Source organism: Molossus molossus, unplaced genomic scaffold (genome assembly GCF_014108415.1).
Source record: "Molossus molossus isolate mMolMol1 unplaced genomic scaffold, mMolMol1.p scaffold_m16_p_2, whole genome shotgun sequence".
NCBI lineage: Eukaryota > Metazoa > Chordata > Mammalia > Chiroptera > Molossidae > Molossus > Molossus molossus.
In genome coordinates, this window is record NW_023425355.1 from 62,735,884 (window position 1) to 62,751,538 (window position 15,655).

Sequence of the window (15,655 nt, forward strand, 5' to 3'; positions counted from 1 at the left end):
AGTTGATTTCTAGTCTCATGTTATTGTGATCTGAGAAGATGCTTGCTATGATTTCAGTCTTCTTGAACTTGTAGAAACTTAGTTTGTGTCCTAACATGTGGTCTATCTTTGAGAATGTCCCATGTGCACTTGAGAAGAATGTGAATTCTGTAGTTTTGGGGTGTAATTCTCTGTAGATATCTATTTGATCTAGTGCTTCATTTATAGTCTGTGTTTCCTTGTTAATTTTTTGTCTAGAATATCTATCCAGTGATGTCAGTGGGGTATTAAAGTCCCCTGCTATGATTGTATAGCTGTTGATTTCTCCTTTGAAGTCCTCCAGAAGATTTTTAATATATGTTGGTGCTCCTATATTGGGTGCATATATGTTTACCAAGGTTGTATCTTCCTGTTGGATAGATCCTTTCAATATTACGTAGTGGCCTTCTTTGTCTCTAGTTATGTCCTTCATGTTGAAATCTACTTTATCATATATGAGTATTGCTACCCCAGCTTTTTTTTTTGCTTTCCGTTTGCTTGAGAGATTTTTTTACATCCTTTCACTTTCAACGTATGTGAGTCTTTTGTTGTGAGGTTGGTCTCTTGCAAATCATATATATGTGAGCAGTGCTTTTTTATCCAGTTAGCTACTCTCTGTCTTTTTATCGGATCATTGAGACCATTCACATTTAAGGTGATAATTGATATTTACTTATTCATTGCCATTTTTGTTTAGTGTGGTTCTATTTTTCTTCCTTTTTCTTCTACTAATTACAGCAGTCCTTTTAGCATATCTTTCAGTGCTGGTTTGATGGTAATATATTCCCTTCGCCTTATTTTGTCTGGGGAGCTTTTTATTTGACCTTCTATTTTGAATGATAGCCTTGCTGGATAGAGTAGTCTTGGATTCAGATCCTTGTTTTTCATGACCTTGATTACTTCAAGCCCTTTTGGCCTATTGTGTTCCTAGTGAGAAGTCAGCTGACAGCCTTATGGGGGTTCCTTTGTAGGTAACCTACTGCTTATCTCTTGCTGCCTTTAGGATTCTGTCTTTGTCTTTAATTTTTGGCATTTTAATTACTACGTGTCTTGGTGTGGGCCTGTTTGGATTCTTCTTACTTGGGGCCCTCTGTGCTTCTTGAACTTGAATGCCTTCTTCCTTCACCAAGTTCGGAAAGTTTTCTGTCACTATTTCTTCAAATATATTCTTGAAACCTTGCCCATTTTCTTCCTCTTCAGGGACTCCTATGATGCGAATGTTATTATGTTTCCAGTGGCCCACAGTTCTCTTAAGCTGTCTTCCTGTTTCTTAATTGTTTTTTCCTTTTGGTTTTCTGATAGGTTGATTTTTTTCTACCCTCTCTTCTAATTCAATGATCGGGTCCTCAGCTTCCTCTACTCTGCTGGTTAGTCCTTCCAGTGTGTTCCTAATTTCTGCTATGTCATTCTTCTTTTCTACTTGGTTGGTTTTCTTTGTTTCTGTATCTTTACTCATGGTGCTGATGTCTTTACTCATGCTGTTGAACTTCCTCCAGATGATGGCTCTACCTCTGATAATTTGCTTAGCTGCATTTCATTTATCTCATCTTTGATAGTGTTCTCTTGTTCTTTCATTTTGGATTTGTTTCTTTGTTTCACCATTTCGACTATCTCATTGGTTTTTGGAGCCTGCCAAATTTTCCCTGTGGGTGTTGGTGTTCAGCTGTTTGTGGCTTCCTCTACTTGGTTTGGATGAGTCTAGCTGGGCCCACGTTAAACACCACTGTCAAGTCTTTCTTTCCTGGTAGATTTGCAAGCCCAGGAAAGGTTCAGGTATCCTTTAGTTTTTTCTTGGTGGCTAGTAGTCTCAGTTACTCAGTGCCTCGGAATGTAGCCTTGGTGTTCTGTATGAGGACTTCCAGAGGGTGGGATAGATGCTGGTTGTTAATGAGCCACAGTTTGCATTTGTTTGCCTCACCTGGGAAAGGCTGAAACTCTGAAGGTGGAGGGCTGCTGCTTTTACCCATATCTTGGGGAAGGAGCACAGTGGCACTGTCCTTTGTGGCTACAATTCAGCAAACACTGAGTGCCCTCCAAATTCCCGGCATCCTCACAAAGTTCCAGCCCAGTCTGCCCTCCCTCAACTATAGCTCCCAGATGAGTGGCTGTGGCTATTTTAGCACTCTGTCCAGGATTTCTGCACTGTGGAGCAGGCTTGGTCTGTATTCCCCAAGGACAATTCTCACAGCTGAGACTGCTGCTGTCCGTGGGCTCCCAGCCCGCCACCCTCTCGCGCCTCTGCAGATCCTCCCAGTGTCCCTGGTTATATTGTCCTGTCCTGCTGTGTTCCTGTTTCTTATTTCCAAGGATTTGTCTTTATTTTTTTGTAATTCCCTTTTGGTCCTGGGAGATCCTCTGTGTAGCTTCTGTTCACTCCGCTTCCATTTTCACATCCTCTATGCCTATCTTTTGTGCAACTGGGTCACACAGCCCTTTCTGGTGCCCCTGCACCCTGCAGGTTCCGCAGGTAACTGGATCACACAGTCCCTTTGGGGACCCAGCTCTATGCCTGTGTTATGGGCTGCTGGGTCGCACAGGCCTCTCTGGTGCTTTAGCACCCCACAGGTCCCAAGGGTAAGTGGATGGCACAGTCTTTGCTGGGTCGCGCAGACCTCTGTGGTGCTTCAACACCCCACAGGCCCCATGGGTAACTAGATTGCGCAGTGCCTGCTGGTTCAAACAGGGCTCTCTGGTGTTTCAGCACCCCGCACATCCCGCAAGTAATTGGATGGCACAGTCCTTGCTGGGTTGCACAGGCCTCTCTGGGTCTCCGGCTTCCCACTGTTCTTGTGGGCTACTGGACCACACAGGTGTCTCTGGAGCCCCAGGTCCCACAGCTGGCAGGTGGGGAGTGCTGCTGCCCCGTGGGGCTCAACTCCTGCTCAGCTTTTGCTGTAGTTTTTGTAGATGGGTCTCAGCTGCCGGTCTGTGCTTCTGTTGCCTGGGGATGGATGTCTGCTCCCCAGCCTCTCTTGCTGGGGGTATATCTAGACTCTGATCAGGCTGCTACTATGAGAGATGGTGCTGGGCTCTGGGCTGTCTGCGGCTTCCGAGACCAGCACCTTGGGAGCTCCACTACTGTGCACCGGTCTGTGTTGACACAGAGTGTCCACTGGTCCGATGGTGCCAGGTGTGCTTGTGGGCTCTGGTTGCTGGGCCCTAGCTGCTCCCACTGCCTTCTCTCAGGGAAGGCCCAAGATCTTCCAAAATGGTGGGACCTCTCCGAGGCGCAGGGAGAAGCACCCTAAAGCACTGCTTACCTCAGTAGCCTGCTGCTCTGTCCACAGCACAGGAACTTTCTGCTCCGTGTCTTTGCACTGCTTGGGTTTGGTCGTCCACCTTCACATCCACTCACACTCTCTCACACACTCTGTCACTCTCTCACACACTCACCCTCCCTCCGATCCTGCCCGTCACCATCTTTTTTCCATAGGAGGATTTTTGATCTCTTGGTCAGGATGACCTGTTTGTCTACTATCATGCTTTTAGTCTAATCTTGGGCATTTTGGGTCAGCTGTTTTCTAAAATGGCCATAAGCTCCATTTACTAGCATACTTTTGTCATGTATAATCTGATTGTTGATATTATGATTCTTGGCATCGTGCATAGCAGCTAATAGAGTTAAATGCTTTAATCATTTTTTCTGCTGTTTTAACACTTTATGATCATTTTTAGAAACAATAATTGGTATGTTTTGACACTGTCATTTTCTATAGTGCAGGAAATTGCTTTACAAAATCATCACAGTTGCCCGGCCAGTGTGGGTCAGTGGATTGAGCATTGTCCCATGGACTGAGAGGTCCCAGTTCGATTCTTGGTCAGGGCACATGCCTGGATTGCATGCAGCTCGATCCCCGTAGGGGGCATGCAGGATGCAGCTGATCAATGTATCTTTCTCACATCTATGTTTCTATCTCTTTCTGCCTTCCTCTCACTGTAAAAAGAAAATCAATAAAAACATATTTTTTTTAAATATCATCACATTTTCTCCACCACCAAATAACCATGGAAAGAGAAAAAATTCTTTTCGAATACTTTTTTTTAATTTTTTTTTTATCCTCACCGGAGGACATTTTTCCATTTTTTGTTCAGTTAGAGTGGGAGGGAGAGAGAGGGACGGGGAGAGAGAGAGAGAAACATCGATGTGAAAAGAACACATCGAGTGGCTACCACCCGCACGACCGACCAGGGCCGGGGACAAACTGCAACCGAGGTACGCGCCCCTAGCGGGAACCGAACCCAGGTCTCTCGGGACCACAGGTCGACGCTCTAACCGCTGAGCCAAACCGGCCAGGGCTCGAATACTTTTTTTTTAGTATTGCTAAGCTTCTTAGCACAGAGGTTTCACTTTTACAGAAAGTTAACCAATTAACATTACCTTCATCTTGAAGTGTGTGATTATTTAACTCTCAGTTTAATTTATGTTTGCTTTAGTGATCTTTTAAAAATTGTTAGATTCTTAGAGATATTTAAGAATCCATAAGTCTAAAATAAGGATCTGTTTTCTCTGATGCAAAAGTTTTGTGAAATATAAGAAAATGTTTGAGGATGTTGTTTGAACCACAGTTTATTTTAAATGATTGTTGTAATGACAAGTTTTAATTGCTAGATAATCTCAAAAGAAGATGAGTTCATGTAAGACTGAAAAGAGGGTTTGTTTTCTGTCAGGTGAAAGTTGTCGATGAAAGGAGGTATCGGAAAGTGTTTGAAGATATTGTACGCATCATGGACAGAATGGAAAATGACTTTCTTCCTTCCTTAGAACTCAGCAGGAGAGAGGTAAACAAAAGTACATGACACCCTCTTCTGCTACCCTTCATGGTTAGCACAGGGAAAACCATGTGACTTAGAGAAGGCAACACAGCAAAGTGGTGAAGGCAATGTCTGCTGAAATCAGATTGCCTTTATTCCAATCCCAGCTCTGCCATTTAGTAGATTTATGACCACAAGCGAGTATCTTACCCTTTCTGAGTCACAATTTACTTTTCTGAATATAGGAGTGGTTGTGAGGATTACATAAGTCAATACATGTGAAGCTCTTAAAACAGCGCCTGGTACAAAATTAAGTCCTCAGATTTTTAGCTACTCTTATTTAATACTTTAGAGTTGCTGGCTAATTCATATCTCAAGAACCAGGACTTGGTCATGAGATGAATGCCCTGACCCAAGGTTGGGTTATCTTGTTAGGATCCCAGAAAAATCAGAGTAGCCTAGAGAAGTAGCAAGAACTGCCTAAGTCCTCCTGTGCTGGTGGGAGTATAGTAATATATGAAAGGGGATAGTGTACAGCTGGCTCGGTTGGTGAGTTTATATGGCAGTTGCACACCTGGTTAATAATGACCTCATTCTTTATTCATATTTTCTGTGGAATAATCCAACTGACTTACTTCCCCTACTAGTGATGCATGTTTGTGTCTGTCTGTTATTCCCCAGTTTGTGTTTGAGAATGTGAAGTTTCGGCAACTACAAAAGGAGAAGTTCCAGATCACCAACAATGGACAGGTTCCCTGCCATTTTTCTTTCATCCCTAAACTTAATGACAGCCAATACTGCAAGCCATGGCTTCGGGCTGAACCTTTTGAGGGCTACTTGGAGCCAAGTGAGTTTTTCCTTTACCATTGTCTCTGCTTGTAATGTACCATCCCCTCATGACTCCCATGTCACCTTCCTTTGTTTAACTTCTTGTTCTCTAACCACATGTTTCTTACCTTCACTGTCATTACATTGGGAATACCTCTTTTGTGTGTCCAATATCTGCTTTGTCACTTGATGCTTTCTTAGAGGACACGTCTGTTAGTTCTCATCTCCATTTTGTTTTCCTATTGGAGGTTTCTGTTACCACGTACATCTCTTACATTTCAGATGAGGCAGTGGACATTTCCCTTGATGTTTATGTCAGCAAAGACTCAGTGACCATCCTGAACTCGGGGGAAGATAAAATTGAAGATATCCTTGTCCTTCACCTGCATCGAGGCAAAGATTACTTTTTGACCATCAGTGGAAATTACCTCCCAAGTTGTTTTGGCACATCCTTAGAGGCTTTGTGCCGAATGAAAAGGCCAATCCGAGAAGTTCCTGTTACCAAACTTATAGACTTGGTAAGAAACATCCTAAGATATAACCTCCTTTAGATATAATTTTTACAATACTTAAGTGATGTCCTCATTGTCTCTTTGCTTTCTTTTTTTGTCGGGAGGGGGGTGAGGTGGACTGTGAGGGATTTCATGTGAAAGATAAGAATAAGACTGTCACTTACTCAAGCACTACTTTCATTAGGACTAAGACTAAAAGGAAAGAAGAAAGGGTAATCTATAATTGGCTCTTGTCAGGAACATAATAGGTAATATTAAATTCACTGAATTAGATTAAAGGTTCCCTTCTTAAAGATATAATGCTTGTTTGTTACACTCTTCATACTTCCAAGTCACTTTTGTATAAATAGGCATGTATGTGAGGTACAGTAGATAGGAGAGGCAGTATTATGCCCATTAAACATATGAGAAAACTGAGGCACAGAGACAATAACTTGCCCAAAGTAGAATAAGTTAGTGACAAATCTATCACCTAGATTTTCTGACTTCCAGTCTACTGCTCCTCACTATATCTTATCTAATCTAAGTCAAACTTGGCTGCTTATTGCAGCCCAGACCCATATGTGAACTTCAGAGTACCTGCCTCAGAAGCCCCAGGCTTGTTACGCAAGTGCAGATCCCTCCCCCAACCTCTAGCAACAGAATCAGAATCTCAGAGTGTGAGTCCCAGGAATCTGCACTTATCAGCATTCCAGAAGATTATAATGTGCATGGAAGTTTGATACATGTTTAATGTGACTCCCTTAAGAAAGCAGAGGAAGGCCCTGGCCGGTTTGGCTCAGTGGTTAGAGTGTCGGCCTGTGGTCCAGAGAGACCCGGGTTCAGTTCCCGCTAAGGGCACATACCTCAGTTGCAGTTTTCCCCAGGCCCTGGTTGGTCGTGCGGGTGGCAGCCACTCGATGTGTACCTTTCACATCGATGTTTCTTTCTCACTCTCTCTCTCTTCCTCTCTCTCCCTCCCACTCTGTCTGAACAAAAAATGGAAAAATGTCCTCAGGTGATGTTAAAAAAAAAAAAGAAAGGAAAGGAGGAGGATTTCCCTTCCTGTCACTAAACTGTAATATTAGTATCCTTATGGAGGAAATGCTTATCTATTGTAACATAAATTGATTTAGTAACAAGTTCATCCTGTTGTTTTCTTCTAAATGAATGTATTGTTGCATTTGTGTGCAGACCTCTTTAGGCTATAAAAGTATATCCTTGATCTTTTGCCAAAGAAATTTAGATGATATGACAACCTTACGTTATCCCTACCATTACATTCACTTGATCCTTTTGCCCTGGCCAGAGCAGTGATTGTATCATCTAGCCAGAAGACTAGGTCAGTGGGCAGGCTGCTGCTGGCTTGTCTGACTGTGATCTGTTCTGTTGCCATGGAATTGTTTTAGCTATGACTCAGATGGCAGATTAAAACACTTGAGTCCACTCCCAGCATTCTTTCTTGGAATTATACTTGTTTCCCTAGGGCCCTTATGACTAAATGTATTACCTCTGTCCAAGAGAGAACCATTTTCTTCAGAAATTCATATCCTAACATTCTGTTATTTTTCATGATACTTGTTTTTTCTTCTACCAACAAATTTAATATTTAACCTTTTAGAATATATTGTAAATGAAGTTGTTTTTCTTTTTTTCATACCCTCTTCTCTCCATTCCAAACACTATTTTTTCCAGCTTTCTTTTTTTTTCCAATTTATATTATGAAAATGGCAAATGTGCAGAAAAATGGAAAGAACAGTATAGCCCCAGATGCGTGTCTCAGTAGGTTGGAGTGACGTTCCAGACACCAAAAGGTTGCGGGTTCGATCCCCGGTCAAGGCAACCAATTGATGTTTCTCTCATTGATGTTTCTCTCTCTCTTTCTCTCCCCCTTCCTTTCTTTCTAAAATTAATAAAAACATATCCTCAGGTGAGGATTAAAAAAATAAAACCCCGGCTGGTTTGGCTTAGCATTTAGTGTCAGGGTCTCAGATTTCATTGCTGGTCAAGGGCACGTACCTGAGTTGCAGGTTGATCCCTGGTCCTGGTTGGGGTCGTGCAGGAGGCAACCAATCAATGTGTCTCTCTCCCTCCCTCCCTCCCACTTTATCTAAAAAAATCAATGGAAAAATATTTTCAAGTGAGGACTGAAAAAAAAAAAAAAAAAAAAAAAGACAAGTACAATGAACACCCACATGCTCTACATACATACAGGTGTGAGCAAAAGTAGGTTGACAGTTGAAATACAAAAAATAATACAAGAATAAATTCTGTCATATACTCACAACTGTAAACATACTTTTGCCCATTCCTGTATAGATAGAGATTATTTTTTGCTGTACATTTGAAATTGAGTGGTAATATGTCACTTTCACCAGTGAATATTTCAGCCAGCTGCTCTTAAGGAATAGGACAACTTCTGTATAAGCACAATAGTACCATTATTACACCTAAGAAAACTAGGCAGTCCATATCTAGATTTCTCCAATTGTCCCAATAATTTTTTTATAGTTTTCTTGAAGCCTAAATCCAGTCTGGATTCATACAGTAAGTACATTTGGTGAGGTCTCTTTAGTCTCTTTTGGAATAGAACAGTGTTCACCTTTTTTTCTTTAGTGGCATTGAATTTTTAAGAGTCCAGTACACTTTTCCTGTCAAGAATCCAGTATTTTCTAAATTTGTCTGATTGTTTCCTCTTGATAATTTTTTATTTTTATTTTTTTAAATATGTTTTTATTGATTTTTTTTTAGAGAGAGAGGAAGGGAGAGATAGAAACATCGATGTGAGAGAGAAACATCCATTGGCTGCCTCCTGCACACCCCCTACTAGGGATTGAGCCAGCAACCCCAGCATGTGTCCTGACCAGGAATCAAACTGGGACCTCTCAGTCCATGGGACAATGCTCAATCCACTGATCCACACTGGCGGGCTTGATAATTTTTTAAACTTATTCCTTGAAACTCCCTCCTGCCACCTTATTTCCCATAAACTGGAATCTAGCTTTACTTTTGGTCCGAGTTGGCAAAAGCATTATAATACCCTTTACTATACTTGTCCCATATTAAAGTGACTGGAAAGAGCTCAACAAGCATAAAATTTAAAAATTTTATTTTAAATATTATCAGGTAATTCAGCCATGTTTGACCATGAATAGGAAGTAGCCAAAATCTTTAGTGGAGTTAATGGCTCTGTAGGAAGCCCTTTCCTTCTTTTTATGCACAAATGATTCAGTGTTTAAAAAAATAGAACCCTGATCATTTTTTCATTACAAAATTGCTGAGTACTTACTAAATTGTATATGTGTGGTCATCATTTATTCTTTTAAAGCTTTTATTTTATAGGATTTAGGGTGCTGATTCTTTTCACAGCCTGTTGCATTTTTGCATTAATTAAATTCCTGTATTTCATTGATGAGGAAATTATCCATATTAGTGTGGGACAGTAAACAAGAAATCTAACATCTGTGTCCTAATCATAATGCCTTCCCCATTCTTGATTTTGCCCTTCTGAAGTGCTATCTTAGTTTGTTCTGAGACCCAAGATGATATTTCATATCCCATGGAACAATGCTATTAATAATGGTACTTGTTGTTGTCATTGTATTATTTACTCTAAATTTATAGTGAAATCAGAAATGAGTTCAGTGCCTGTGTTGACTTTCCATGTAACATTTCAGAAAGATTCTTGTGCCACACTCTCTTGGCACGAGTCCTTTCATTCTTCATGCCCGTGTCAATGACAACGATTTTGCTACTCCTAGAATATTTGGGATTAGCCCAAGAGGCAAACAGGAGAATCTGTTTGTAATTATCTTTATTCTTTTCCAGAATTAAGATAGACTTTTTTTGGTTTATAAACTAGCATATAATTAGCATATAATCATAAATATTTATTCACTACATATTGGATACAAACTATTATGGAGTTTATGTGGGTTTTGTAATTTAATGGTAATAAAAATTTACTTGTATGTACACTATGGCTAAATTCTAAATCAAGGTTAATAGGGAGTTCAGTTAGAGATAACATTAGCCACTTTTACTGGCTAATGTCCAGTGTGTTTAAGAAGTCAATATTTTGGAATGTCATTTAGAATGAGAGTTATGGAGCTTGTAATTTTGTTAACAATAGATTCCTTTCCTGTGCTGTTTACTCAAGCCCTTTATGCTATAAAAACTTATTGATTATTTAATGCATGTAGCATTAACATAACTAGAAATTAGTTCAGCATATAAGAATAAAGTGGACTAGGAAAGTGTTTGGGGGTTCATTATAGAAGGATTTTGAGTCAAGTCCAAATGTATTCTTATATTAGGCGAGCAAGCTCTTCCAGGCATAAGGGACATAGTGAATTAAGGTTAAAAGTGAAAAATTAGGAATGCAAAAATAGCGGCGGAGTGAATGGAAGCTGCAAAGATGATCTCCCAGGACCATATGGGAATTACAACTAAAATAAAGACAAATCATCGGAAAAAAGCAACAGAAAAGCAGCGGGAAAGAACCATATAATCAGGGACACCAGAAGGATCTGCAGAGGCACTAGAGGGTGCTGGGCTGGGAGCCCACGGAGAGCAGCACTGTGAGCAGTGCCCTAGGGGATAAAAGACTATGCTTGCTCCACAGTGCAGAGGGCCAAAACAGAGCACTGGTTTGGCTACAGTCACTCACCTGGGACTCAGGCAGAGGAAGGGCAGACTGGACTGGGACTCTTTGGGGACAGCCGGGATTTGGAGGGCACTCAGAGTTTTTACTGAGTCGCGGCCACAAAGGACAGTGGCCAGCTTGCTCCTTCCCAGACTTGTGGGGAAAAGCAGCAGCCCCTCCCTTGGAGATTCAGCTCCTTCCAGGTGAGGAAAGAAATGCAAATTGCGACTCATTAACAACCTAAATCTGTCCCACCCACTGAAAATCCTCTTACTCAGAACACCAGAGCTACATTCCAAGGCCCTGAGTAACTGAGACTAATAACCTCCAGGCAAAAAGTTAGAGGATAACTGAACCTTTCCTGGGCTTGCAAATCTACCCAGGAAAGTAAGACTTGACAGTGGTGTTTAATGTGGGCCTACCCAGGCTCATCAAAATGCAGTAGAGGGAGCCACAAACAGCAGAACACCAACACACACAGGGAAAATTTGTCAGGCTCTAAAACCCACTGAGATATCCAAAATGGTAAAACAAAGAAACAAATCGCAAAAGAAAAAACAAGAGAACTCTATCGATGATGAGATAAATGAAATGCAGCTAAGCAAATTATCAGAGGTAGAGTTCAGAGCTATCATCTTGAGGAAGCTCAACAGCATGAGTAAGGACATCAGCACCATGAGTAAAGATATAGAAACATTGAAAACCAACCAAGTGGAAATGAAGAATGACATAGCAGAAATAAAGAACACATTGGAAGGACTAACCAGCAGAGTAGAGGAAGCTGAAGACCAGATCAATGAATTAAAACACAGGGTAGAAAAAAATTAACGAATCAGAAAACCAAAAGGAAAAAACAATTAAAAAAACAGGAAGATAGCTTAAGAGAACTGTGGGACAAGTGGAAACGTAATAATATTCGCATCATAGGAGTCCCCGAAGAAGAAGAAAATGGGCAAGTCTTAGAGAATATATTTGAAGAAATAGTGACAGGAAACTTTCCGAACTTGGTGAAGGAAGAAGGCATTCAAGTTCAAGAAGCACAGAAAGCCCCAAGTAAGAAGAACCCAAACAGGCCCACACCAAGACACATAATAATTAAAATGCCAAAAATTAAAGACAAAGAATCCTAAAGGCAGCAAGAGATAAGTAAAAGGTTATCTACAAAGGAACCCCCATAAGGCTCTCAGCTGACTTCTCAACAGAAACAATACAGGCCAGAAGGGAGTGGCATGACGTAATCAAGGTCATGAAAAACAAGGATCTGAATCGAAGACTACTCTATCCACCAAGGCTATCATTCAAAATAGAAGGTCAAATAAAGAGCTTCCCAGACAAAAAAAAAAGGCTAAAGGAATATATTAGCACCAAACCAGCACTGCAAGATATGTTAAAAGGAATGCTGGAATTAGTAGAAGAAATAGGAAGAAAAATAGAACCACACTAAACAAAAATGGCAATAAATAAGTATATATCAATAATCACCTTAAATGTAAATGGTTTGAATGCTCCGATAAAAAGATACAGAGTAGCTGACTGGATAAAAAAGCATGACTCACATATATATTGTTTACAAGAGACCCAACTCAAAACAAAAGACTCACATGGGTTGAAAGTAAGGAATGGAAAAAAATCTTCAAAGCAAACAGAAAGAAAAAAAAAGGCTGGGGTAGCAATACTCATATCTGATAAATTAGATTTCAAAACGAAGGCCATAACTAGAGACAAAGAAGGCCACTACATAATATTGAAAGGATCTACCCAACAGGAAGATACAACCTTGGTAAACATATATGCACCCAATATAGGAACACCAAAATATATTAAAAATCTTCCAGAGGATCTCAAAGAAGAAATCAATAGCAATACAATCATAGCAGGGAACTTCAACACCCCGCTGACATCACTGGATAGGTAATCTAGACAAAAAATTAACAAGGAAACACAGACTATAAATGAAGCACTAGACCAAATGGATTTAAAAGATACCTACAGAGAATTGCAACCCAAAACTACAGAATTCTCATTCTTCTCAAGTGCACATGGGACATTCTCAAAGATAGACCACATGTTAGGACACAAACTAAGTCTCTACAAGTTCAAGTAGATGGAAATGGTATCAGGCATCTTCTCAGATCACAATGGCATGAAACTAGAAATCAATTGCAACAAAAACATGCAAAGACATTTGAAAACATGGAGGCTAAATAGCATGTTTTTGAACAATGAATGGGTTACCATGGAGATCAAGGAAGAAATTAAAAACTTTCTGGAAACCAATGAAAATGAGCACACAACACAAAATCTATGGGGTGCAGTGAAAGCAGTTCTGAGAGGGAAGTTCGTAGCTCTACAGGCCCACCTCAAGAAACAAGAAAAATTTCTAATTGACTATCTAACCTCACAACTTAAAGAACTAGAAAGAAAACCCCAGAGCAAGTAGAATGAAAGAAATAGTAAATATCAGAGCAGAAATCAATGACATGGAGACCAAATAAACAATTCAAAGGATCAGTGAAAAAAAGAGCTGGTTCTTTGAAAAGATAAACAAGATTGATGGACCCTTAGCTAGACTCACTCAGAAACAGAGAGAGAGAACCCAAATACACAAAATCAGAAATGAAAGAGGATAAATAATAACTGACACCACAGAAATACAAAAGATTGTTAACAGATATTATGAACAATTATAAAGCAACAAATTTGACAATCTAAGTGAAATGGACGAATTTCTAGAAACACGTACTCTCCCAAAACTGAACCGGGAAGAGATAGAAAACTTGAACAGACCAATAACAACAAAGGAAATTAAAAATGTAATTAAGACTCTCCAACAAACAAAAGCCCACCCCTGAAAGGCTTCACTGGGAACTTTTACTGATCATTCAAAGAAGAACTAATACTCATTCTCCTAAAACTATTTCAAAAAATTCAACAAGGACGACTTCCAAACTTATTTTCTGAGGCCTGTATAATCTTAATTCCAAAACCAGAAAAAGACACTACAAAGAAAGAAAACTACAGACCAATATCCCTGATGAACATAGATGCCAAAATCCTGAACAAAATACTAGCAAATCGAATCCTGCAACACATCAAAAAAATTGTTCACCGTGACCAAGTGGGATTCATCCCAGGGATGCAGGGCTGGTACAATATTAGCAAATCAATAAATGTGATACACCACATAAACAAAATGAAAGACAAAAATCATGTAATCATATCAGTAGACTCTGAAAAAACATTCGACAAAATTCGACACCCATTTCTGGTAAAAACCCTCAGCAATCTGACAATAGAGGGATTGTATCTCAACATAATAAAGGCCATATATGAAAAACTTATAGACAACATCATACTCAATGGGCAAAAACTAAAAGCATTTCCCTTAACAGGAACAAGACAAGGATGCCCACTTTCGCCACTCTTATTTAACATAGTACTGGAAGTCTTAGCCACAGCAATCAGACAGGAAAAAAAAATAAAAGGCATCCAAATTGGAAAGGAGGAAGTAAAACTGTCATTATTCGCAGATGACATGATACTATATGTAGAAAACTTTAAAGACTCCATCAAAAATCTACTAGACTCAATAAATGAATTTGGCAAAGTAGCAGGATACAAAATTAATGTCAAGAAATTGTCGGCATTCTTATACACCAATGATGAAGTCACAGAAAGAGTAGCTAAAAAAAAAAAAAAATCCCATTTACCATCGCAGCAAAATAATTAAGATACCTAGGAATAAACTTAACCAAAGAAGTAAAGGACCTATTCACAGAAAACTATAGGACATTTAAAAAATAAATAGAGGAAGATATAAAAAAGTGGAAGCACATACCTTGTTCATGGATTGGAAGAATTAACATCATTAAAATGTCCATACTACCCAAAGCAATCTATAGATTCCGTACAATCCCCATCAAAATACCAACAACATATTTCACAGAACTAGAACAAATATTTCAAAAGTTCATATGGAACCAAAAAGGACCCCGAATAGCCACAGCAATCTTGTAAAAGAAGGACAAAGTAGGTGGGATCACAATACTAGATATCAGGTTATACTACAAAGCTACTGTAATCAAAACAGACTGGTACTGGCACAAGAACAGGCACATAGATCAATGGAATAGAACAGAGAACCCAGAAATGGACCCAAAACATTATGCTCAATTAATATTCGACAAAGGGGGCAAGAGCATACAATGGAGTAAAGACAACCTCTTTAATAAATGGTGCTGGGAATATTGGACAGCTACATGCAAAAAAATTAAGCTTGACCACCAGTGTACACCTTACACAAGAATAAACTCAAAATGGATAAAAGACTAAAATGTTACTCATGAATCCATAAAAATCCTAGAAGAAAATGCAGGCAATAAAATTTCAGACATCATACACAGCAGAATTTTCAGATACATCACCTAAGGCAACAGAAACAAAGGAGGAAAATGAACACATGGGACTACATCAAACTCAAATCTTCTGCACAGCAAAAGAAACAACCACCGAAATGGAAAGGCAACCCACTTTATGGGAAAGCATAATAGCCGATGATACATCAGATAAGGGGTTAATTTCCAAAATATATAGAGTGCTCATACATCCCAACAAAATGAAGACCAAGAATCCAATTAAAAAATGGGCAGAGAAACTAAATTGACGCCTCTCCAGACAGGACATACAAATGGCCAAGATACATATGAAAAAACCCTCAACATCACTAATCATCAGAGAAATGCAAATTAAAACAACAATGAGGTATTGCCTCACACCTGTCAGAATGGCTGCCATCAACAAATCATCAAACAACAAGTGTTGGTAAGTGTATGGAGAAAAGGTGACTCTAGTACACTGCTGGTGGGAATGCAGACTGGTATAGTCACTATGGAAAACAATATGGTGTTTCCTCAAAAAATTA

General features: G+C 39.7%; 1 protein-coding gene across 1 annotated transcript in view; it reads left to right on the plus strand.

The window, feature by feature from the left end:
- Window positions 1–15,655, plus strand: part of OCRL (OCRL inositol polyphosphate-5-phosphatase) — a 75,652-nt gene that overhangs the window by 47,789 nt on the left and 12,208 nt on the right. Inside the window, exons 16-18 of the mRNA XM_036270070.1 lie at window positions 4,687–4,797; window positions 5,452–5,617; window positions 5,881–6,116. Coding sequence (XP_036125963.1) covers window positions 4,687–4,797; window positions 5,452–5,617; window positions 5,881–6,116 — 513 coding nt within the window. The remainder of the gene's footprint in view (window positions 1–4,686; window positions 4,798–5,451; window positions 5,618–5,880; window positions 6,117–15,655) is intronic.